Here is a 25,140-nt window from a genome sequence, read left to right as displayed (position 1 = left end):
GAGTGAACTCCCATTCACAATTGCTTCAAAGAGAATAAAATACCTGGGAATCCAACTTACAAGGGATGAGAAGGACCTCTTCAAGGAGAACTACAAACCACTGCTCAATGAAATAAAAGAGGATACAAACAAATGGAAGAACATTCCATGCTCACGGGTAGGAAGAATCAGTATCGTGAAAATGGCCATACTGCCCAAGGTAATTTATAGATTCAATGCCATCCCCATCAAGCTACCAATGACTTTCTTCACAGGATTGGAAAAAACTACTTTAAAGTTCATATGGAACCAAAAAAGAGCCCGCATCGCCAAGTCAATCCTAAGCCAAAAGAACAAAGCTGGAGGCATCACACTACCTCACTTCAAACTATACTACAAGGCTACAGTAACCAAAACAGCATGGTACTGGTACCAAAACAGAGATATATATCAATGGAACAGAACAGAGCCCTCAGAAATAACGCCGCACATCTACAACTATCTGATCTTTGACAAACCTGAGAAAAACAAGCAATGGGGAAAGGATTCCCTATTTAATAAATGGTGCTGGGAAAACTGGCTAGCCATATGTAGAAAGCTGAAACTGGATCCCTTCCTTACACCTTATACAAAAATCAATTCAAGATGGATTAAGGCTCCTGCCCCTATTTCAACCAAAGCAGCCTATATCTATCTATGAACACCTGCTTACAATTTTAAGAAAGAGTTTGGTTTTTTTAAAAAAAAAGGAAAGTAAAAAAGAAAAAACAAACACAACTTGAAAACACTGCTGTCATGGAAACATACCTCTCTATCAAATAGGAGGGATACTTAGGGGAGTCTCATGGGTGCTACAGAATTCAAGGCCTGCAGAAAGGAGGGCTCAGGTCAAGGTTACAGAACCTGAGAAGCTTGGGGAAGTGGCAGATCAAAAACAGAAGAGGGAGGGAGTGGGTAGGGCACAGGGGTGTGGAGGTGACCAGGAGGAAGCACGGAGTTGAGGATGGTTCTCTCACAGGCTAATGAACCCGGATGCTGCCTGGTTAGAAGAGCATATTTGACTGCTACCTCTAGTTTATTATGCAATAACAGATAGAGGATTTTAAATCACTTTCATCTTGACAGTGTCATTTTTTCAGTAGCTTTCGGTATCTTCCCAATGTACATGTTTAAAGACAGCTTGTCCTTTTAAAAAATGCTTTTTTCTCTCTCCATAATCAAAGAATCCATGTTGAGGTCACAATTAATTTGAACGTTCTGTTCATGGTTTATTTCACCCTGCTGTTTTCCATTTTAAATGTTCATCCTTGATCCTTCTTTAGAAACTATAACTCCAAAGGAGGTATTAATTTGCTTTAAAAATAGCTTTTTACTAAGAGAATGATGCAATAAATGTGACTAGTTATTAACAGCTTGATTACTACATGACCAAAATGTCAGCAGCACAAAAATAAATTATGCTGATGTCCCATGGACATTTTTTTTTCAAAATTATTTAAAAATTGTTTATATATGTAGGGGGTATAAGTGCAGGTCTCTTTCTTTCCTTCTTTCTTTTTTCTCTTCCTTTCTTTATTCTTCCTTCCTTTTCCTTCCTTCCTTTTCTTTCTCTTTCTTCTCTCTCTCTTTCTTTCCTTCCTTCCTTCCTTCTTTCCTTCTCTCTTTCTCTCTCTCTTTCTTCTTTTCTTTTCCTTCCTTCCTTCCTTCTTTCTTTCTTTGTTTTCATTCTCTTTATTTTGAGACAGGGTCTTTCTCTGTTACCCAGGCTGGCATGCAGTGGCATGATCATGGTTCACTGCAGCCTCGACTCTCCCAGGCTTCAGCTATCTTCCCACCTCAGCCTCCTGATTAGCTGGGACCACAGGTGTGCGCCACCAAGCCTGGCTAATTAATATGCCATAATTTATTTAAACATTCCACAGTCATTAAAACATTTACCATCACTGCATCACTGCATAGAGCTCTCAGCCTTTTAAGAGAATAACAATTCATTGCATTGATATGCCATAATTTATTTAAACATTCCACAGGTTATTTCTTAAATTCATGCTCACCTTGGGAAAATACAGGGAACAATTTGATTCACTATGAAGTAGAGCAGATAAGCAGCAGAGGAAGAAGTTTAAATCCATAATTTAAAAACATTTTTTTGCCAGGTGCTGTGGCTCACGCCTGTAATCCCAGCACTTTGGGAGGCCGAGGCGGGCGGATCACGAGGTCAGGAGATCGAGACCACGGTGAAACCCCATCGCTACTAAAAATACAAAAAATTAGCCAGGCGTGGTGGCAGGCGCCTGTAGTCCCAGCTACTCGGGAGGCTGAGGCAGAAGAATGGCGTGAACCCGGAAGGCGGAGCTTGCAGTGAGCCGAGATCGCGCCACTGCACTCCAGCCTGGGCGACAGAGCCAGACTCTGTCTCAAAAAATAAATACATAAATAAATAAATACTTTTTTTTTTGTAGACATGGGGTCTCCGTGTTGCTCAGGCTAGTCTCAAAACTCCTGGGCTCAAGTAATATTCCCACCTCGGCCTCCCAAAGGCCGGGTATTACAGGTGTGAGCTACCATGCCCAGCCACAAGTGTAGGTTTCTTACATGCATATATTGCATAGTGATGAAGTCTGGGTTTTTAGTTACCTATCACCTGAATAGTGAACATTGTACCCAGTGGGTCATTTTTCAACCCTCACTCCCCTCCCACCCTCCCACATTTTGTAGTCTCCAATGTCCATTATTCCACTCTGTAGGACATTTCATTTTTTAAATCCCTATTTTAAAACCTTAATTATCAATAATGCTGCTTCCAATGAGATTAAACCATATATTAGGTTGGTGCAAAAATTATTGCTATTAAAACTGTTTGCAAAAACCGCAATTACTTTTGCTAACCGAATAGAAGTGTATAAGTAAAATGTGAAAATCTCCCTCCCATCCTACTCCCCAGAGATACACACACACACACACACACACACACACAGAGACACACACACTGACATAAGCTCACAAATGTATCAGACACGTAGGTTTTGTTTTTGAGGTGGGTACTATCGTTTATTCACTTTTTCATTTTCATATAGTAAAATTTGCTGTTTTTTGGTATACAGTTCTACGAGTTTGGGTAAACACATATAATAAGACACACAGCTTTTTGTTTTAACCAAAAAAGGGATCACTTTGTAGATATTGGCTGGAAATTGCTTATGTTAATATATCTCAGATATCTTTCTTTCTTTTTTTTTTTTTTTGAGATGGAGTCTCACTCTGTCGCCCAGCCTGGAGTGCAGTGGCGCAATCTCTGCTCACTGCAACCTCCACCTCCTGGGATCAAGTGATTTTCCTGCCTCAGTCTCCCGAGTAGCAGGGATTACATGTGCGAACTTTCATGGCTGGCTAATTTTTTGTATTTTTAGTAGAGACGGGGTTTCACCATGTTGGCCAGGCTGATCTCAAACTCCTGACCTCAAGTGATCCACCCGCCTCGGCCTCCCAAAGTGCTAGGATTACAGGCGTAAGCCACTGCTCCCAGCCTCAGATATCTTTCCATGTGAGTGCCTAACCAGTGGTGTGCTGAAACCAGCTCATACCAGGTTGCAATGCCAGTTGCGTGCATCTCTTCCCAACTCTGCATTCAGTGGTATTCAATGACATCAAGTTAGTGTCTTGAAATCTGGCATGGTGGGAGTATTTACATCATCAAAATTGGCAAATGCTGGAAATCAAGAATCCCCTTCCTCCCAAAAAGCTAGTCATTAAAACATTTACCATCACTGCATCACTGCATAGAGCTCTCAGCCTTTTAAGAGAATAACAATTCATTGCATTGATATGCCATAATTTATTTAAACATTCCACAGGTTATTTCTTAAATTCATGCTCTGCTCACCTTGGGAAAATACAGATAACAATTTGATTCACTATGAAGTAGAGCAGATAAGCAGCAGAGGAAGAAGTTTAAATCCATAGTCAATTATGCATTAATGACAGCAGGAGTTCAATTATAACACCAGTGAGTGGAGATCTAGAGAAATGAACATACATTGGCGTATTTAAATGTGCTGCAATGAGGAAAAAATGTTTTCTCTAAAAAGAATTCATCCTATACAGATAGCCACCACAGAATATGGAACTGTGAAATTATAGTCCTATATTTTCAATTCACTTGCCAATTTTAGCTTTAAGAAATCTCTGTGATTCAAATAAGCAAGTAGTGGGAACCAATGTGGAAATGCAGGATCTCTGAGATGAGCAGAGGAAATTTACTCAGAAGTGGAACAGGCTGTCTGTACCAAAAACAGTCAGAGCGTGACTCAGCAGAGGGAGAAAACACAGGTCATGTGGAAAAGCCAGAAATGGAAAACAGTAGGGCAGCTTTTGTTCACCACATTGCCTGACATTCTTAGCCATTATAGATACTAGACAGATCTTGTCCTGGCTTATTAAACTAACATCACATGTTCCTGGGTTTACGATATGAGGAAAAATCAATTTTGTGCTTCATAGATAATTACAAAAAGCCCAAGAAATTGTTAACCTTAACCCATACCCCTCCTTTTAGAAAGTCTTTGACAGGCACACAATGTAAGGCTGGCCAGTCAGCAGAAGTGCAACAAAAATTGCCTGGCTGCTGCTGTCAGCTCCTCTACTACAACATTGTCACACTCCATAGCAGTCCCAAGTTCATGAAGTAGACTCAGAGACCAGTTGTACAGAGTTGAGGAGAGAAGTCAGATTTAGCTGCCATGGAGTTAAGCATATTCTGTCCAGCTTATACCTAGTAAGGCCTGTTTTTTTGGGCTAAATGCTTCTTTGAAGCATTGATTCCTTGTCTCCTTTGCTAGCAGCTTCTACTGCTGGATCAGGTTGTTCTTGATTTATGCTGCCTGGCCACCCAAGGAAATCAGCTTAAAATTTTGCTCCTCTGAAGTTCTCCCTTCTCAAATATCTACCTGTTTAAAAATTTTGCTCTAAGAGGTTTGCTAGTCTTGACTAACTTTATTCAATTTTTAAAGACATCTTAAATAGAATTGGTTAAAAATTTTAAGTGTTTTTATTATACAACTCTTATGTGCTTATAACTGCAATATTAGAAAATACAGAAAAGAATAAAATACCATCTGTAATTGTACCTCTAAGTATGAGCTTTATTTAAAATGCAAATAAAGGTATATATGATCCTTGGCCAGGCATGGTGGCTCACATCTGTAATCCCAGCACTTTGGGAGGCCAAAGCAGGCAGATCTCTTGAGCTCAGGAGTTCCAGACCAGCCTGGGCAACATGGCAAAACCCTGTCTCTACCAAAAATACAAAAATTGGCTGGGTATGGTGGTGCACACCTGTAGTCCCAGCTACTCAGGAGGCTGAGGTGGGAGGATGGCTTGAGCCCAGGAGGCAGAGGATGCAGTGAGCCGATATCTCGCCACTGCACTCCAGCCTGGGCAATAGTGCCAGATCTTGTCTCAAAAAGAAAAATATATATCTATATCTATATCTATATCTATATCTATATCTATATCTGATCCTTAGGACTCTTTTACAAGTGACAAATAACAAAATTATAATAAAGAGTATTAAGTAAAATGTTACAGCCATAGAATGTTTTGCTAACATGTAATCATTAAATCCTATTCTCTTTCATGTTAATAAATGTAGTCAAACATTTCCCAACTACTGTCATGGGAATTTCTCAACTCAATATTAAATTCAGTATGTTTTATGTATTTTGCAAACAGAGCCTGGCCTGATGGTGTTAGCTACTGAGAGAGAGGAGAGGCAGCTGTAGCCCTGTTCATTTGCAGGCCTCAGATGAGTGGGCTGGGTCAGTTGCTCACGTGCTAGATGGTGAAATGAAGCAGCTGATGGTCTCTTTTTCTCCTCTGCTGTAGTCAACATTGGCCTGTGCCCGAGCGTCTGCTCTCTGCTTGAATTTTAACAGCATGCTGATCCTGCTTCCCGTGTGTCGCAATCTGCTGTCCTTCCTGAGGGGCACCTGCTCAGTGAGTCCCAACCACTCCTAAGTCAACTTTCACATTAAAGAAGGAGACCCCAGACTCCTCAGTAGGACAGTCCAACACCATGCTCCTAGGAATGGAAGCTAGAAGTCTCCTTTGGTAGCTAAGGGGGTGGGTTAGGGCGGGTGAGTATTGGCATGCTATATGCAAGACATATTGGTTATGGGTTAGTGAATTTAATAAAGCTGGCTGGCGACATCTGACCATGATCATTTTACATTTGTAGTTTTGCAGCCGCACACTGAGAAAGCAATTGGATCACAACCTCACCTTCCACAAGCTGGTGGCCTATATGATCTGCCTACATACAGGTAACTCAGGCAATCCATGAATCTGCAGACTCCAGGGCATTCAGAATCTTGCTTCATTCATCCATCCATATGCACATTCAAAAAATATTTATCGAGCACTGGGCACTATTTGTCAGGCACTGTTCTTGGCCTGTTTTCATGGAGCTTAAGTTCTATTCCTTTGGGAACAGAGTAAATATAAAAAAGATCTCTCCGCAATCGAGGGTTTATTGGGCACCTTCTGTGCACTCAGCATTCTGCTAAGCACTATAATGTAGGATTCTTCTAGTCTAGTGGGGCACACCTGCCATGATGTTGCTGAGATGCCTCTTAACATTTCTTTTCATCTTTCCATTTAGCTATTCACATCATTGCACACCTGTTTAACTTTGACTGCTATAGCAGAAGCCGACAGGCCACAGATGGCTCCCTTGCCTCCATTCTCTCCAGCCTATCTCATGATGAGAAAAAGGGGGGTTCTTGGCTAAATCCCATCCAGTCCCGAAACACGGTGAGTTGACTTTCTAGCAAAGCATCTGAGATCTGGTTATGAGCAGGAAGTGCACAGGTGGACATTGTGTCAGGCTGACATTTCTCCTTTCACAGACAGTGGAGTATGTGACATTCACCAGCATTGCTGGTCTCACTGGAGTGATCATGACAATAGCCTTGATTCTCATGGTAACTTCAGCTACTGAGTTCATCCGGAGGAGTTATTTTGAAGTCTTCTGGTATACTCACCACCTTTTTATCTTCTATATCCTTGGCTTAGGGATTCACGGCATTGGGTAAGATCCTCGAACCCTCATTCTCATGCCCCAGCCCCTGACCTTGCATAATTCTTTGTCCCAAACCATCCTTCTTTGTCTATTTCAGTGGAATTGTCCGGGGTCAAACAGAGGAGAGCATGAATGAGAGTCATCCTCGCAAGTGTGCAGAGTCTTTTGAGATGTGGGATGATCGTGACTCCCACTGTAGGCGCCCTAAGTTTGAAGGGCATCCCCCTGAGGTAAGAGCCCTACGGGCAAGGACAGACTCTTGTTAGGAGCTGTTACTGTTATTATTCTTATTATTACTCTTATTGTTATTATCGTCATTATTATTAGTTCAGTCCTGTGCTGGGTCTTATGAAGGATATCTATGGGGTTCCTACCTTTAAGAAACTTCCAGTATCACTGGCAACAGGCAATTACAAGGGGATCTTGAAGAGAAAAAACTAATAGTTCTTGCATGTTGTGAGACCCTCTGCAAAGGTAATAATGATAGCCCACATTATTAATTGTGTTTATCATCTGCCAGCCTTGCTGCATAATATAGATTATTTCATTTATATATAGCATAACCTATGAGATATTACTTCTTTTTTGTCTAAATTTTGAAACAAAAGGACAGGATTCCAAGAGATTAAGTAAACTGACAAGCTCTTACAGTAAATAAGTAGTGGAGCCTGAATACAAACCCAGGCCTTTTGGATTCCAAAGGTTTGAACTCTTGACCACTATACTGTCCCAAAGCTCAGCTGTGATATTCCAGTCAAATTCTGGGGGGAAATAAAGCATTCTTGAAGTGGGCTTTCTTTGGTGTTCTAAGAATATGCTTGGAAATTTTTGTTAGATACTGGGTGATTATGAAACTGTGTTCTAGGGAACTCAAGGTGTGCCCCAGGGTAATTCTTGTGGATATTACTATTTACCTTTGCTTGCTCACAAAATAGGTTATATTGAGGAGTAAATGGAAGGGGAAGGTTGATTTGTGGTGCCTCAAAGTACTCTGAGAATGATTAAGGTCTTTAAATCAGATTCAGGATTAAGAGCAATAGCTTAGTTCTCATCTGAAACAGGAAAAATATATAAAACAAAAAGTCTTCTAAAGTTGGCATTTTAATTCAGCAGGAAAAGGATAAATGAATAATTTTTAGCACAATAAGATCATCATCTGGGAAAAAAGCTATATCTTCATTTCACGCCTTGCACTAAAATATGAATTGAGGATACATGAAGCAAAAAAACCATAAAAGCACTTTAAGACCACGTGGGAAGTTTTTTTCTAATACTGAAGTGGAGGAACATGTTTCTAAGTAAGATAAACCACCCTGAAGCCATAAAAGAAGAGATAATTTTGCATGGCAAAAGAAATCCCCATCGGGCCGGGCACAGTGGCTCACACCTGTAATCCCAGCAATTTGGGAGGCTGAGGTGGGTGGATTGCTTGAGCCCAGGAGTTTGAGACCAGCCAGGGCAACATGGCAAAACCCCATCTCTACAAAAAATACAAAAATTAGTTGGGCATGGTGGTGTGGAGGGTGAGGTGAAAGGATTACTTGAGCCTGGGAGGTTGAGGCTGCAGTGAGCTGTAATCATTCCACTGCACTCCAGCCTGGGTGACAGTGAGATCCTGTGTCAAAATAAACAAACGAATAAACAAAGAAAAATTCCCATTGTAAATAAAGATAGACAAAAAATTACCAAGTAGGAAAAGTATTTACAACTCACAGGGCATGGACTAATTTTCTAATATATAAATAACTCCTAGAAATCAATAAGAAAAAGCCTAATAACATGATAAAAAAAGAAATAGAAGATGTGAACAGAATAATCTCAGAAATGGAGATATATCCTTATCTTAAATATATGAAATGATGCTTAATGTTATTCATAATGGAAAAAAATGCCAAATAAAACTACAAGAATCTGTTAACCTAACAGATTAGCAAAGATAAAAAAACCTGCTAATGTATGGTGTTGACAAGTGTGGAAAAATGCTCTTATGCATTGCTGGTGAGAGTGTAAACCTATACAACTGCTTGTAGAGAGTGATTTGGCAGTAGCAATTAAGGTTTAAAACTCGACTTCCAATTTATTCCACAAATATACTTAAATATGTGTTAAATTACATGCATTAAGTTATTCATTACAGCATTGTTGAATAGAAAAAAAGATTGGAAACAAGTGTCCATCAGTGGGGAACTAGTTACATTTTGGGACTTTCATGCAGTGGAATAGTCTGCAACCAGTAAAACGAAAGAGACAGTACCATAGACACTAATAGGGACCAGTCTCTAAGATGTTAAATGCAAAAGGCAGGGCAGTGTGTAGAGTCTCCTATCATTTGCATTGAAAAGATCATTTAAATGCATGTTCTCCAGAAGAATTCACAAAATAATAACATTACCTCTGGGGATCTGGAGGGGCAGGAGGATTTGCTTTTTACTATTGTACTGTTGTACTTTCAGATTTTGTACCATATACATATATTACCTATTTAGAAAGTAATTTTCTAATAAGATAGATAGAATGCTAGCTACACAAATAAAGAATAGACCACTAGCTACACTAATAAAGAAAAAAGAGAGACAATCCAAAAAACACAATCAGAAATGACAAAGAGGACATTACGACTGACCACACAGAAATTTAAAAAAAAAACCCCTCAGAGACTACTATGAACATCTCTATGCACACAAACTAAAAAAAAAAAAAAACAACCTAGAAGAAATGGATAAATTCCTGGACACATACAACCTCGCAAGACCAGACCACGAAGATATTTAATCCCTGAGCAGACCAATATTGAGTTCCAAAACTGAATCAGTAATAAAAAAGCCTACAACTAAAAAATGCCCAGGACCAGATAGATTCACAGCCAAATTCTTCCAGATGTACAAAGAAGATCTGGTACCATTCCTACTGAAACTATTGCAAAAAAAATTGAGGAGGAGGGTCTCCTTCCTAACTCACTCTATGAGGCCAGCATCATCCTGATACCAAAACGTGGCAGAGATACAACGAAAAAAGAAAACTTCAGGCCAATATCCCTGATGATCATTCATTGATGAAAAAATCCTCAACAAAATACTGGCAAACTGAATCCAGCAGCACATCAAAAAGCTAATCCACCACGATCAGGTAGGCTTTATCCCTGGGATGCAAGTTTGGTTCAACATATGCAAATCAATAAATGTGATTCGTCACATAAAGAGAACTAAAGACAAAAATCATATGATCATCTCAGTAGATACACAAAAGGCTTTCAATAAAATTCAACATTCCTTCATATGAAAAACTCTCAGCAAACTAGGCATTGCTGGAACATATTTCAAAATAACAAGAGCCATCTATGACAAACCCACAGCCAACATCATACTGAATGGGCAAAAGCTGGAGGCATTCCCCTTGAAAACTGGAACAAGACAAGGATGCATTCTCTTACCACTCCTATTTAACATCGTGCTGGAAGTCCTGTCCAGAGCAATCAGGCAGGAGAAAGAAATAAAAGGCATCCAAATAGGAAGACAAAAAGTCAAACTATCCCTGCTTGCAGACAATATGATTCTATACCTAGAAAACCCCATAGTCTATGTCCAAAAGCTCCTAGATCTGATAAACAGCTTCAGCAAAGTTGCAGGATACAAAATCAATATACAAAAATCAGTAGCATTGCTATACCCCAACAACACCCAAGCTGAGAGCCAAATCAAGAATGCAATCCCATTCACAATAGCCACAAAAAAAATAAAATACCTAGGAATACAGCCAACTAGGGAGGTGAAAGATCTCTACAATGAGAGTTACAAAACACTGCTCAAAGAAATTAGAGATGACACAAACAAATGGAAAAACATTCCATACTAATGGATAGGAAGAATCAATATCATTAAAATGGCCCTACTGCCCAAATCAATTTACAGATTCAACACTATTCCTACCAAACTACCAATGACATTCTTCACAGAGTAAGAAAAAAAAACTATTTCAAAATTCATATGAAACCAAAAAAGAGCCCAAATAGCCAAGGCAATCCTAAGCAAAAAGAACAAAGCTGGAGGCATCATGTTACCCAACTTCAAACTATACAACAAGGCTACAGCAACCAAAACAGCATAGTACTGGTATAAAAACAGACACACAGACTGATGGAACAGAATAGAGAGCCCAGAAATAATGTTGCATATCCATGACCATGTGATCTTTAACAAAGTCAACAAAAATAAGCAATGGGGAAAGGATTCTGTTCAATAGGTGGTGCTGGGATAACCGGCTAGCCATATGAAGAAGATTGAAACTGGACTCTTTCCTTACACCATATACAAAAACCAACTCAAAATGGATTAAAGACTTAAATGTAAAACCCCAAACTATAAACACAGTAGAAGACAACTACCCTGGAAGACAACCTAGGCAATACCATTCAGGACATAGGCCCTGGCAAAGATTTCATGATGAAGATACCAAAAGCAAATGCAACAAAAATGAAAATTGATGAATGGGATCTAATTAAACTAAAGAGCTTCTGCACAGCAAAAGCAACTACCAAGAGAGTAAACAAACAACCTACAGAATGGGAGAAAATATTTGCAAACTACACATCCGACAAAGGTCTAATATCTAGCATCTATAAGGAACCTAAACAAATTAACAACAACAAAAAAAAAACACAAATTATCCCATAACAAAGTGTGTAAAGTCTCAAAAAAAAAAAGTGGGCAAAGGACATAAAGAAACGCTTTTCAAAAGAAGACACACACGCAGCCAACAAGCATATGAAAAAATGCTCAACATCGCCGATCATTAGAGAAATGCAAATCCAAACCACAATGACACACCATCTCACGCCAGTCAGAATGGCTATTATTAAAAAGTCAAAAAAGAACAGATGTTGGTGAGGTTGCAAGGAAAAGGGAGCACTTATACAGTGCTGGTGGAAACATAAATTAGTTCAGCCATTGTGGAAAGCAGTGTGGTAATTCCTCAAAGAATTGAAAACAGATTACCGTTTGACCTAGCAATCCCATTACTGAGTATATACCCAAAGGAATATAAATCATTCTATGACAAAGACACATGCACTTGTGTGTTCATTGCAGCACTATTCAAAACTGCAGACATGGAATCCACCTAAATGCCCATCAATGGTAGACTGGATAAAGAAAATGTGGTACATATATACCATGGAATACTACGCAGCCATAAAAAATAACAAGATCATGTCCTTTGCAGCAAGATGGATGGAGCTGGAGGCCATTATCCTAAGCAAACTAATGTAGAAACAGAAAACCAAATATCACATGTTCTCATTTATAAGTGATAGCTAAACATTGAGTACATATGCACACAAAGAAGGGAATAACACACCGGGGCCTACTTGAGAATGGAGAAAGGGTGGAGAGAGAGGATCAAAAAACTATCTAATGGGTAGTAGGCTTATTACCTAGGTGATGAAATAATCTGTACACCAAACCCCTGTGACATGTAGTTTACCTGCAAACTGCACATGTACCTCTGAACCTAAAATAGAAGTTAAAAAAAAAAGTAATTTTGGGTGGGGCACAGTGGCTCATGCCTGTAATCCCAGCACTTTGGGAGGCTGAGGCAGGAGGATTGCTTGAGCTCAAGAGTTCGAGACCAATCTGAGCAACATAGGAAGACCTTGTCTCTACAGAATATTAAAAAATTAGCCGGGCATGGTGGTGCACGACTCTGGTTCCAGCTACATGGGAGGCTGAGATGGGAGGATCACTTGAGCCCAGGAGATTGAGGCTGCAGTGAGCTGTGATGGCACCACTGCACTCCAGCCTGGTTGACAGAGAAAGACCCCATCTCAAAAAAAAAAGTAATTTTGGAAGGACATACCTGGGATATGTTAATAGCACATTTCATTTCTAAAGTCAGAGGAAATTATAAGATCATAACCAGGGATCTGTATTAGCGGACTAGTAGACAAGAGGACCTTAAAGATAGGGAGCTATTGCCTTTCCGCCCGTGTACGCCACCGAAGAAGCATTGTTAAAGTCTCTCTTCTCCCTTCCATCATGTCTAAGTCAGAGTCTCCTAAAGAGCTCAAACAGCTGAGGAAGCTCTTCATTGGAGATTTGAGCTTTGAAACAACTGACGAGAGCCTGAGGAGCCATTATGAGTGATGGGGAATGCTCACAGACTGTGTGGTAATGAGAGATCCAAACACCAAGCGCTCCAGGGGCTGTGGGTTTGTCACATACGCCACTGTGGAGGAGGTGGATGCAGCCACGAATGCAAGGCCACACCAGGTGGATGGAAAAGTTGTGGAACCAAAGAGAACTGTCTCAAGAGAAGATTCTCAAAGACCAGGTGCCCACTTAACTGTGAAAAAGATATTTGTTGGTGGCATTAAAGAAGACACGGAAGAACATCACCTAAGAGATTACTTTGAACAGTTTGGAAAAATGGAAGTGATTGAAATCATAACTGAGGCAGTGGCAAGAAAAGGGGCTTTGCCTTTGTAACTTTTGACGACCATGACTCCGTGGATAAGATTGTCATTCCGAAATACCATACTGTGAATGGCCACAACTGTGAAGTTAGGAAAGCCCTGTCAAAGCAAGAGATGGCTAGTGCTTCATCCAGCCAAAGAGGTCGAAGTGGTCGTGGAGGTGGTTTTGGTGGGAATGAAAACTTTGGTTGTGGAGGAAACTTCAGTGGTCATGGTGGCTTTGGTGGCAGCCATGATGGTGGTGGATATGGTGGCAGTGGGGATGGCTATAATGGATTTGGTAATGATGGTGGTTATCCAGGAGGCGGCCCTGGTTACTCTGGAGGAAGCAGAGGCTATGGAAGTGGTGGACAGGGTTGTGGAAATCAGGACAGTGGCTATGGCAGGAGTGGCAGCTATGACAGCTGTAACAAGGGAGGCAGAGGCGGCTTTGGCAGTGGTAGTGGAAGCAATTTTGGAGGTGGTGGAAGCTACAATGATTTTGGCAATTACAACAATCAGTATTCAAATTTTGGACCCATGAAGGGAGGAAACTTTGGGGCAGACACTCTGGCCCCTAGGGTGATGGAGGCCAATACTTTGCCAAACCACCAAACCACAGTGGCTATGGCGGTTCCAGTAGCAGCAGTAGCTATGGCAGTGGCAGAAGATGTTAATTGGGAATCAAAGCTTAGCAGGAGAGGAGAGCCAGAGAAGTGACAGAGAAGCTACAGGTTACAACAGATTCATGAACTCAGCCAAGCACAGTGGTGGCAGGGCCTAGCTGCCACAAAGAAGACATGTTTTATACAAATATTCATGTGTATGGGCAAAAAACTCGAGGACTATATTTGTGACTAATTGTATAACAGGTTATTTTAGTTTCTGTTCTATGGAAAGTGTAAAGCATTCCAACAAAGGGTTTTAATGTAGATTTTTTTTGCACCCATGCAAAAAATTGCTATATGTGATAGTCTGATCATGACGCTGAATAAATGTCTTTTTTTTTTTAATGTGCTGTGTAAAGTTAGTCTACTCTGAAGCCATCTTGGTAAATTTCCCCAACAGTGTGAAGTTAGAATTCCTTCAGGGTGATTCCAGGTTCTATTTGGAATTTATATACAACCTGCTTGGGTGGAGAAGCCATTGTCTTCAGAAACCTTGGTGTAATTGAATTGATAGTTACTGTTGTGACCTGAAGTTCACCATTAAAAGGGACTACCCAAGCAAAATCATGGAATTATTGGTTATAAAAATAATTGTTGGCACATCCTATGCAATATATCTACGTTGAATAATGGTACCAGATAAAATTATAGATGGGAATGAAGCTTTTGTATCATCCATTATCATGTGTAATCAATAAACAATTTAATTCTCTTGAAAAAAAGATAGGGAGCTATTTAAAGATTATTAGGAAAGCTTACTAGCTAAGATGGTTAATACCTTGTCTTATCTTGCACATCAGCTTCTGTCTTTTTCTCATCTATTACCTGAGTTAAGTTATAGTTGGTCTATTTGGTATCCTTAAAACTTAGGGGTTGCTTTGGTTGGTCGTATAATACTCTAAGAGAGAGAACACCAGTTTTGCCACCTGAATGTATTGCTTTGTTTCTTCCATAAACATTTAAAAAATACTCTCTCCATATTCACCCCATTTAAAAATTAGAAAAATAATATACATTTATTATAGAAAGTTTGGAAAATACAAAAAATACTAGAAGTAAATAAAAAATTTCATAGAGTTCTACCACCTAGAGGAAATAATGTTTTTCCTTGATTGATATAATGGATGCTTTCCTTTGAAACATTTTTTTTTGTTTTGAGACAGTCTCCCTCTGTTACTCAGGCTAGAGTGCCGTGGTGTGATCTTGGCTCACTGCAACCTCTGCCTCCTGGGTTCAAGTGATTCTCCTGCCTCAGCTTCCCAAGTAGCTGGGACTACAGGCGCGCACCACCACGCCCTGCTAATTTTTGTATTTTTAGTAGAGATGGGGTTTTGCCATGTTGACCAGACTGGTCTCGAACTCCTGACCTCAGGTGATCCACCTGCCTTGGCTTCCCAAAGTGTTGGGATTACAGGCGTGAGCCACCGCACCCGGCCTTGAAACATTTGTTTTAAAATAGTTGGCCAGGAGTGGTGGCTCATGCCTGTAATCTCAGCACTTTGGGAGGCTGAGGCAGGTGGATCATTCGAGGCCAGCAGTTCCAGACCAGCCTGGCCAGCATGGTGAATCCCCATCTCTACTGAAAATGCAAAAATTCGCCAGGTGTGGTGGTGCATGCCTGTAGTTTTAGCTACTTGGGAGGCTGAAGCAGGAGAGTTGCTTGAACCCAGGAGGCGGGGGTTGCAGTGAGCCGAGACTGTGTGACTGCACGGAGTGAGACTCTGTCAAAAAAAAAAAAAAAAAGAAAGAAAGAAAGGAAGGACGCAAGGAAGAAAGCAAGGAAGGAAGGAAGGAAGAAAGGAAAGAAAAAGAAAGAAAGAGAAAGAAAGAAAGAAAGAAAGAAAGAAAGAAAGAAAGAAAGAAAGAAAGGAAAGAAAGAAAGAAAGAAAGAAAGAAAGAAAGAAAGAAAGAAAGAAAGAAAGAAAGAAAGAAAGGAAAGAAAGAAAAAGAAAGAAAGAGAAGGAAAATATGTGTATGGTATATATACCATTTTAATCATTTCTTAAAGTAAACATTGTGGCCATTACTTTACTCGTGCATAATACTTTTTCACACCTTAATTATTTATCTTCATTTCCCAGAAGTGAAGTTCCAGGGTAAAAGAGAAGGAATGCTTTTGAGGCTATTGAGACGTACTGCTCAATTGCTCTCTGGGAAGATGTTGCCAATTTGCATTTTCACCCATGTGAAATGCATGTTCAATTTGCATGCCCACGTGAACACTCCCATTTCCCTGAATCCCAGTTAATGCTGGGCATTATTACTTAAAATTGTTTTTCAATTTGAGAGACTAAAATGGTATCTTGTTTTAATATTTATTACTCTGACTATTTCTGAGGCCAATATTTTTTCCACATTGTTATTATCCATTTCTTAAATATGTTTTTCCTCAAATTGAGCTGGGGAATTTTCTTCAAATAAGAAATAGCACTGAATTGCATAATGTTCACTCTGTTTGATTTGTCCCATCTCTGCCTCTTCCTTCCCTAGAGATACTCAAGGAAGTTATTTGCTTGCACCAGCTTAAGAAACCTCACTTCACACAGTCCCAATGTATCACACTTGAGCAACTGTGCAAGAAAGGACATAATTTAGTATTGCTAGGAAGTACATTTTTAGTAGTTCCTGTGCAGGTAGAAGCAAACTGCTGCTTTGCAAAGATCTCAGGGATAGAAAAGCTGCTTTATTTATTTATTTATTTATTTATTTTATTTTGAGACGGAGTCTCACTCTGTCACCCAGGCTGGAATGCAGTGGCGCGACCTGGGCTCACTGCGACCTCCTGGGTTCAAGTGATTCTCCTTCCTCAGTCTCCCGAGTGTCTGGGATTACAGGCGCCCACCACCACACTCGGCTAATTTTTGTATTTTTAGCAGAGATGGGGTTTCACCATGTTGGCCAGGCTGGTCTTGAACTCCTGATCTCAAGTGATCCACCCGCCTTGGCTTCCCAAGGTGCTGGGATCACAGGCGTGAGCCACTGCGCCTGGCCAAAAAGCTGCCTTTAAAAAAAATGTAGACAAGGTAAAAAAGATATTACTATGTTAAATGTTTAAGCACTTGAGAAAGGAGGTGATGGATAAGTACTGAGTTTTATGTACCAGTAGCATCAGTCACATACTTTCCCTTTTTTGTGTTTGTTTTGTTTTTAAACATCTGCCTCTATTTCACATCTACTTTCTCTGTTGGTTTTTTAGATTGGACAAGCTGTCCTCAAAGACAGTCTTAGATTCTTAAAATTAAATCTTATTTTATTTTTTTGGAGATAGTGTCTTGCTCTGTTGCCCAGGCTGGAGTGCAGTGGTGTGATCTCAGCTCACTGCAACCTCTGCTGCCTCCTGGGTTCAAGCGATTCTTATGCCTCAGCATCCCATGTGGCTGGAATTACAAGCATGCACCACCACGCGCAGCTAATTTTTTGTATTTTTAGTGGAGACAGGGTTTCGCTATGTTGCCCAGGCTGGGTCTCCAACTCCTGAGATCAGGCAGTCTGCCCGCCTTGGCCTCCTAAAGTGCTAGGATGAGCCACTGTGCCAGGCCTTAAAATTAAATTTTATATGTAATTTAAGAATAAGAATATTTACCATGTGTTCCATTTCTGTGCTTTTCTTCTGCTTCTTGGTCAGACTTGTAAATTTTCAGGAAATGGTCTGTTTTATGAATAACAGATTAGCAAACGAAACCATTGTCCTTTATTTTTTCTATTTCCATCTTCCAGATTTGGTGAAATTAGTAGCTTAAAAATGATACACATTGGAGAACTCAGTAAAGAATGAAGGATGAACTGCTACACAAATAAGTCCTAAACAAGAAATTAGTGTGTAATCTCATTCTTAACCCTGTCTCTGTGCAGTCTTGGAAGTGGATCCTTGCACCGGTCATTCTTTATATCTGTGAAAGGATCCTCCGGTTTTACCGCTCCCAGCAGAAGGTTGTGATTACCAAGGTAAAGAATATGCACTTTCCTCTTGCTGTGATAAGAGTTATCTTCTACCGGACTACAGAACTAAATTTTTATGTTGTCACCCTGAAAGAGGAACTTGGAAGCTGGGCACAGTGGGTGGTAGTCCCAGCACTTTGGGAGGCCAAGGAGGGCAGATCTGTTGAGGTCAGGAGTTCGAGACCAGCCTGGCCAACATGGCGAAACCCCATCTCTAATTAAAAAAAAAAAAATTAGCTGAGCGTGGTGGTGCCCACCTGTAATTCCAGCTACTTGGGAGGCTGAGGTGGGAGAATCGCTTGAACCCGGGAGGCAGAGGTTGCAGTGAGTTGAAATAGCGCCACTGCACTCCAGCCTGGGTGACAGAGAGAGGCTCTGTCTCAAAAAAAAAAAGAAGAAGAACTTGGGTTTGGCATACCTCAGTTCCTCCAGCACTGGACAGAACTGGGAAAGAGGGGCTTGGCCGAAATCATCAGGATGAGTCTATGTCAGAGGTTGCAAACAGGCAGCCTGGGCCACAGCTAGTTCACAGCTATATTTTGTTTGGTGCACACAATGTTTGTTTATAAAGTTGAATTGGTTGCCAACATTTAAAAATCTGGATGGAAGCTTTCGTTTGATTTTTTAAAAGCTATTTCTTGCTTCTCTTGAAGAATCAGGAAACCTGATAACACTGTCATGGTTCCATATCGCAACCACTGTCTGGAGCTAAGTAGCTGCTGCCCTCTTTAGAGAGGACTTGTGTTTGTAGTTCACCACTGTCACCAGCCCTCCAGCTTCACTCATTTGCTTTATCTGCCTGTCCCTGTCGCCATTAGAGTTTGCTTTCTTTGGTCTATGTGCTTCATTCACAGGTTGTTATGCACCCATCCAAAGTTTTGGAATTGCAGATGAACAAGCGTGGCTTCAGCATGGAAGTGGGGCAGTATATCTTTGTTAATTGCCCCTCAATCTCTCTCCTGGAATGGCATCCTTTTACTTTGACCTCTGCTCCAGAGGAAGATTTCTTCTCCATTCATATCCGAGCAGCAGGGGACTGGACAGAAAATCTCATAAGGGCTTTTGAACAACAATATTCACCAATTCCCAGGTAGGTCCTTGAGACCAGGAGAGTCCCAGACCAGGATGCAGACTGGCAGAAAAGAGAAAGCAATTCTTCGTTGAATCTTAAGTTTGGTACAATAGAATAGGATTATAATAAATATGCAGAAGTCAGCCATGGGAACAACTATATTTCTGGGAGGATGTTTGAGGTTGGAGGTGGAGGGGAGTCTTCAGTTGCCCGTTATCTTCTGTCTTCTGCCAGGATTGAAGTGGATGGTCCCTTTGGCACAGCCAGTGAGGATGTTTTCCAGTATGAAGTGGCTGTGCTGGTTGGAGCAGGAATTGGGGTCACCCCCTTTGCTTCTATCTTGAAATCCATCTGGTACAAATTCCAGTGTGCAGACCACAACCTCAAAACAAAAAAGGTATAATCCCGTATATCACTTTTCTTCTGGCCTGAGTCTGACAAGTCTATTGCCTTCTTGGGCTAAGCTCTTTACAATTGATAAGGGAGCAACCTATCCCTGGAGTTATGAGAATAAGTGATCATTTCTCTTGGCCAGGACATCCACTTCTACAGATTTATCATAAGAACAGGGTCTTCTTTTCAATTTGGAGTTTAAGATCACCCTGACCAAAGATGTTGGAAGGCTCGTTCCTAAGGAAAATTGTCAGAACTCTGAACATTCCTGCTGCCTAAAGTTTGCGGCTCTATAAATGTGACTTTTAAGGTCACCTAATAAGGCTATGTTCTCTCTTGCTGATTTCAGATCTATTTCTACTGGATCTGCAGGGAGACAGGTGCCTTTTCCTGGTTCAACAACCTGTTGACTTCCCTGGAACAGGAGATGGAGGAATTAGGCAAAGTGGGTTTTCTAAACTACCGTCTCTTCCTCACCGGATGGGACAGCAATATTGTGAGTCCAAATAACACACTAATTCCCCTACTAAACATAAGACGAATGTCAGACAAAGGATAGTGCATATGGATTAGAAGTTATTTCTTATGATTTCCTACCTGCCCTCACACTCACACACAAGTTTAAAAGTGGTGGAAAGAAGAGGCAGCTATCAGGACTTGGTTTTTCTTTTCTTTCTTTCTTCTTCTTTTTTTTTCTTTTTGAGACAGAGTTTCACTCTTGTTGCCCAGGCTGGAGTGCAATGGTGCGATCTTGGCTCACCACAACCTCTGCCTCCCGGGTTTAAGCAATTCTCCTGCCTTAGCCTCCCGAGTAACTGGGATTACAGGCATGCGCCACCATGCCCAGCTAATTTTGAATTTTTAGTAGAGATGGGGTTTCACCATGTTGGTCAGGCTAGTCTCGAACTCCTGACCTCAGGTGATCCACCCACCTCGGCCTCCCAAAGTATTGGGATTACAGGCGTGAGCCACGCACCCAGCCTAGGACTTGGTTTTTCTAACTTTTATTCCTCTGAACCCAGGTTGGTCATGCAAGTCTCGAACTCCTGACCTCAGGTGATCCACCCACCTCGGCCTCCCAAAGTATTGGGATTACAGGCGTGAGCCACGCACCCAGCCTAGGACTTGGTTTTTCTAACTTTTATTCCTCTGAATCCAGGTTGGTCATGCAGCATTAAACTTTGACAAGGCCACTGACATCGTGACAGGTCTGAAACAGAAAACCTCCTTTGGGAGACCAATGTGGGACAATGAGTTTTCTACAATAGCTACCTCCCACCCCAAGTAAGTATATTTTCCTCTAGTAAGATGAGTTTACAGGGGCCGTGCGTGGTGGCTTACTGCCTGTAATCTCAGCACTTTGGGAGGCCGAAGTGGGTGGATCACCTGAGGTCAGGAGTTCGAGACCAGTCTGGCCAACTTGGCAAAACCCCGTCACTACTAAAAATACAAAAATTAGCTAGGCGTGGTGGCACATGCCTGTCAGCTACTTGGGAGGCTGAGGCAAGGAGAATTGCTTGAACCTGGGAGGCAGAGGTTGCAATGAGCTGAGATAGCACCATTGCACTCCAGCCTGGGCAACAAGAGAGAAACTCTGTCTCAAAAGAAAAAAAAAAAGATGAGTGCGGAGTTAGGATTTAGGAAAGGTATTACAACATGTTGAACACTCTTAAGAAAAGATCTCTGGGGCAGAAATCTTTTGTGCCATTCTTAGATTTTTGGTGAAGACTGAGGAAATTTCATCTGGGGTTTTAGAAAAATAGGGTCATGATCTTGAAAATGATGAAAAGAGGTTTTTTTGCCCCAGCAAACTCCATTCAAACAGTGAGGCAAGTGGACCCACTTCTGATCTATACTACCAAACAAACTAGAGAACTGGAGCAATTCAAATGCATTTTTGCGGGGAGGGGACTCAATAATCTCTACTTAAAGTAACAAAGGTATTATCTAGTTTACTGGCCACCTGAGCTCAATCTTTCTGGAGGGTTTTGAGACATGTTACAGCACAAAAAATCCTGGTGCTATGAAATCAGCCATTCCAATGGGAAGGAGATGAAGCTGAGATTCCCTGAACAAGCAGGGAGGTGATGATCAATTCAATGCTACAAATATTCTTGATTACCTTTTTTTTTTTTTTTTGAGATGGAGTTTCGCTCTTGTCGCCCAGGCTGGAGTGCAGTGGTGCGATCTCTGCTTGCTGCAATCTCCGAATCCCGGGTTCAAGCGATTCTCCTGCCTCAGCCTCCCATGTAGCTGGGATTACAGGTGCCCACCACCATGCCCAGCTAATTTGTTGTATTTTTAGTAGAGATGGTGTTTCACCACATTGGTCAGGCTAATCTCGAACTCCTGACCTCAGGTGATCCACCTGCCTCAGCCCCCAAAAGTGCTGAGATTACAGGCATGATCCACCAAGCCCCGCCTTGGTTACCTTTTATAAGCTCAGCTCTCATCATTCTAGAAGCTTTGGAGGTTGAAAGAGAAATAGGATATGGTTCTTGCCCTCAAGGAGCATACATTTGAATAAGAGATGCACACAACCACCTCAAAGCAGAATAATGCACTCCGTGAAAGAGGTTCACGGATGCTAGAGGGAAGAAAAGTCTACGGCCACATGGGGTGATTAGGAAAGGCTTCAGGAAGGCAGTGGCTAGAGCACTTAGTGACTTGGATTCAGATGATCCTGGGTCCTCATGCTGGTTCTCTCTTTTTTTCTTTTTTCTTGAGACACAGTCTTGCTTTGTCACCCAGGCTGGAGTGCAATGGTGCCATCTCGGCTCACTGCAACCTCCGCCTCCGGGTTCAAGCAGTTCTCCTGCCTCAGCCTCCCGAGTAGCTGGGATTACAGGCATCCACCACCACACCCAGCTAATTTTTTTGTATTTTTAGTAGAGATGGGGTTTTGCCATGTTGGCCAGGCTGGTCTCGAACTCCTGACCTCAGGTGATTCACTCACCTCGGCCTCCCAAAGTGCTGGGATTACAGGCATGAGCCACCATGCCCGGCCCTTATTCTGGTTCTGACACTTTCTAGTTATGAGACCTTGAACTTCTGAACCCTCTGATCTTGATTCCTCATCTGTAAGACAAGGGTCATATTAGTGAATGCCTGCTCTACTCACTTGCAGGGTTGTTATGACAATTAAGTGAGACAATATATGAAAAAATGCTTTGTAAATTTTAAAGCAGCATATAAGCATAAAAGATGCTAATTATCATGTTGAATGTAACTGAAGTTTTGAGAGAGTATGAGGTTGTCAGGAGAGAGAGAGAGAGGGAGGGAGAGAGAGAGACTAGTGAGGGACAGAGTACCAAGGAATGCTGCCTAGGTTAAATGGGAAGGGAAAAAGACAAACCAGGGAAGAAATAGGAGTACACAGAGAAGTGGTGTCACAGAACCCAAGGGAGCAAATATTAGAGAAGCGTGGTCAATAGTGTTGGAAGAGTAGCAGGGTCAGGAAATGTTTATTTAGCTTAAGCATATTTATAGACAGAACAAGGACCAGTACATAAAATAAAATAAATACATGAAAGAGGGGAGAGGACTAAGATGGCCATAATAAAAGATGGACGATAGTATTGGCAAGGAAGTGGAGAAGTTGCAATCCTAGTACATTGCTTGTGGAAATGTGAAATGATACCACACTCGGGGAAAACTCTTTGGCAGTTCCTCAAAGTGTTAAACACAATTTTCAGCTGGGCATGGTGGCTCGCGCCTGTAATCCCAGCACTTTGGGAGGCCAAGGCAGATGGATCACGAGGTCAGGAGTTCAAGACCAGCCTGGCCAACATAGTGAAACCTTGTCTCTACTAAAAATACAAAAAATTAGGCCGGGCGTGGTGGCTCATGCCTGTAATCCCAGCACTTTGGGAGGCCGAGGCGGGTGGATCACGAGGTCAGGAGATCGAGACCATCCTGGCTAACACGGTGAAACCCCGTCTTTACTAAACATACAAAAAAAAATTAGCCGGGTGCGGTGGCGGGCGCCTGTAGTCCCAGCTACTTGGGAAGCTGAGGCAGGAGAGTGGCGTGAACCCAGGAGGCAGAGCTTGCAGTGAGCCAAGATCGTGCCACTGCGCTCCAGCCTGGGCGACAGCGAGATTCCATAAAAAAAAAAAAAAAAAGGTGAAAAGAATTAGCTGGGCATGGTGGCGGGCACCTGTAATCCCAGCTACTAGGGAGGCTGAGGCAGGAGAATCGCTTGAACCCGGGAGGTGGAGGTTGCAGTGACCCCAGATCATACCATTGTACTCCAGCCCGGGTGACAGTGCAAGACTCTGTCTCAAAAAAAAAAAAACAACAACACATAGTTTCCATATGACCCAGCAATCCCACTCCTTGTTATACACCCAAGAGAAATGAAAATATATGTCTACACAAAAACTTGTACATGATGTACATAGCAGCATTACTCATAATAGCCCCAAAGTGAAAACAAGCCAAGCATCCATCAATAGATGAATGGATGAAGCAAATGTAGCATATTCACATACTGGAATATTATTTAGCTATTAAAAAAAAAACAAAGTACTGAATCATGCTACAACATGGACAAATCTTGAAAACATCATGCTGAAAAACACCAGACACCAAAGGCCATGTATTGTATGATTCCACTTATGTGAAACATTCAGGATAGGCATACCCACAGAGACAAAAAGTAAAGTGATTGTCTTGGGTAGGACAGGGTAGTTGGGAGGAAATGAGGACTGCTAATGTGGATGGGGTTTCTTTGCGGATGATGAAAATGTTCTGGAATTAGATAGTGGTGATGGTTGCATAACTTTGTGGCTGTGCTAAAAAGCACAAATTGCACACTTCAAAGGGGCGAATTTTATGGTATAGAAACTATACCATAATTATATTTTTAAAAAAGAGGGGGAGAGAAAGGTATGAGAGAAGGAAGAAGACGGTGAGACCCAGAGCATAGTTGGAAAGATTAGCTTTGGCAAGAAAGAACACTACCTCTCCACTAGGAGAAATTTTGAGGTAGGGATAAGCTCACAGTGGATGGGTTTAATGGGAGCTAATACATATGTACTTGCTATGTGCCAGGCATTTTTCTTATTTATTTACATGTTCTTATTTAATCCTTAAAACAACCCTATGTGGTGAGTACTATTTTTATCCCCATTTTACAGGTGGGAAAGCTGAAACAGAGAGAGGTTAAGAAATTTTCCCTTGTTGGGCATTGTGGCTCACGCCTGTAATCCCAGCACTTAGGGAGGCTGAGGCAGGCGGATCACTTGAGGTCAGGAGTTTGAGACCAGCCTGGCCAACATGGTGAAACCCCGTCTCTAATAAAAATACAAAATTTAGCTGGGCATGCTGGTGCGTGCCTGTAGTCCCAGCTACTCAGGAGGCTGAGGCAGGAAAATTGCTTGAACCTGGGAGGTGGAGGTTGCAGTGAACCGAGATCGTGCCACTGCACTCCAGCCTGGGGGACAGAGCAAGACTCCATCTCAAAAAAAGAAAAGAAAAAAGAAAAAAAGAAATGTGCCCAAAGTCCCACAGGTGGGATAAATGTCAGAGCTGAGATTTGAGCCCAGACAACCCAGACAGACTG

At 41.6% G+C, this 25,140-nt stretch overlaps 1 protein-coding gene and 1 pseudogene across 1 annotated transcript in view; both read left to right on the top strand.

The window, feature by feature from the left end:
* NOX1 (NADPH oxidase 1) overlaps positions 1-25,140 on the top strand; it is a 31,111-nt gene that overhangs the window by 4,949 nt on the left and 1,022 nt on the right. Inside the window, exons 3-12 of the mRNA XM_016943719.4 lie at positions 5,863-5,973; positions 6,215-6,299; positions 6,638-6,789; positions 6,885-7,066; positions 7,155-7,287; positions 18,023-18,115; positions 18,964-19,199; positions 19,416-19,578; positions 19,924-20,070; positions 20,734-20,858. Coding sequence (XP_016799208.3) covers positions 5,863-5,973; positions 6,215-6,299; positions 6,638-6,789; positions 6,885-7,066; positions 7,155-7,287; positions 18,023-18,115; positions 18,964-19,199; positions 19,416-19,578; positions 19,924-20,070; positions 20,734-20,858 — 1,427 coding nt within the window. The remainder of the gene's footprint in view (positions 1-5,862; positions 5,974-6,214; positions 6,300-6,637; positions 6,790-6,884; positions 7,067-7,154; positions 7,288-18,022; positions 18,116-18,963; positions 19,200-19,415; positions 19,579-19,923; positions 20,071-20,733; positions 20,859-25,140) is intronic.
* On the top strand, positions 13,087-14,438 carry LOC107971140 (heterogeneous nuclear ribonucleoprotein A1-like; annotated as a pseudogene).

The sequence above is a fragment of the Pan troglodytes genome, chromosome X (genome assembly GCF_028858775.2).
Source record: "Pan troglodytes isolate AG18354 chromosome X, NHGRI_mPanTro3-v2.0_pri, whole genome shotgun sequence".
In the NCBI taxonomy this organism is placed as follows: domain Eukaryota; kingdom Metazoa; phylum Chordata; class Mammalia; order Primates; family Hominidae; genus Pan; species Pan troglodytes.
This window is presented reverse-complemented; position numbering and strand designations above follow the sequence as displayed.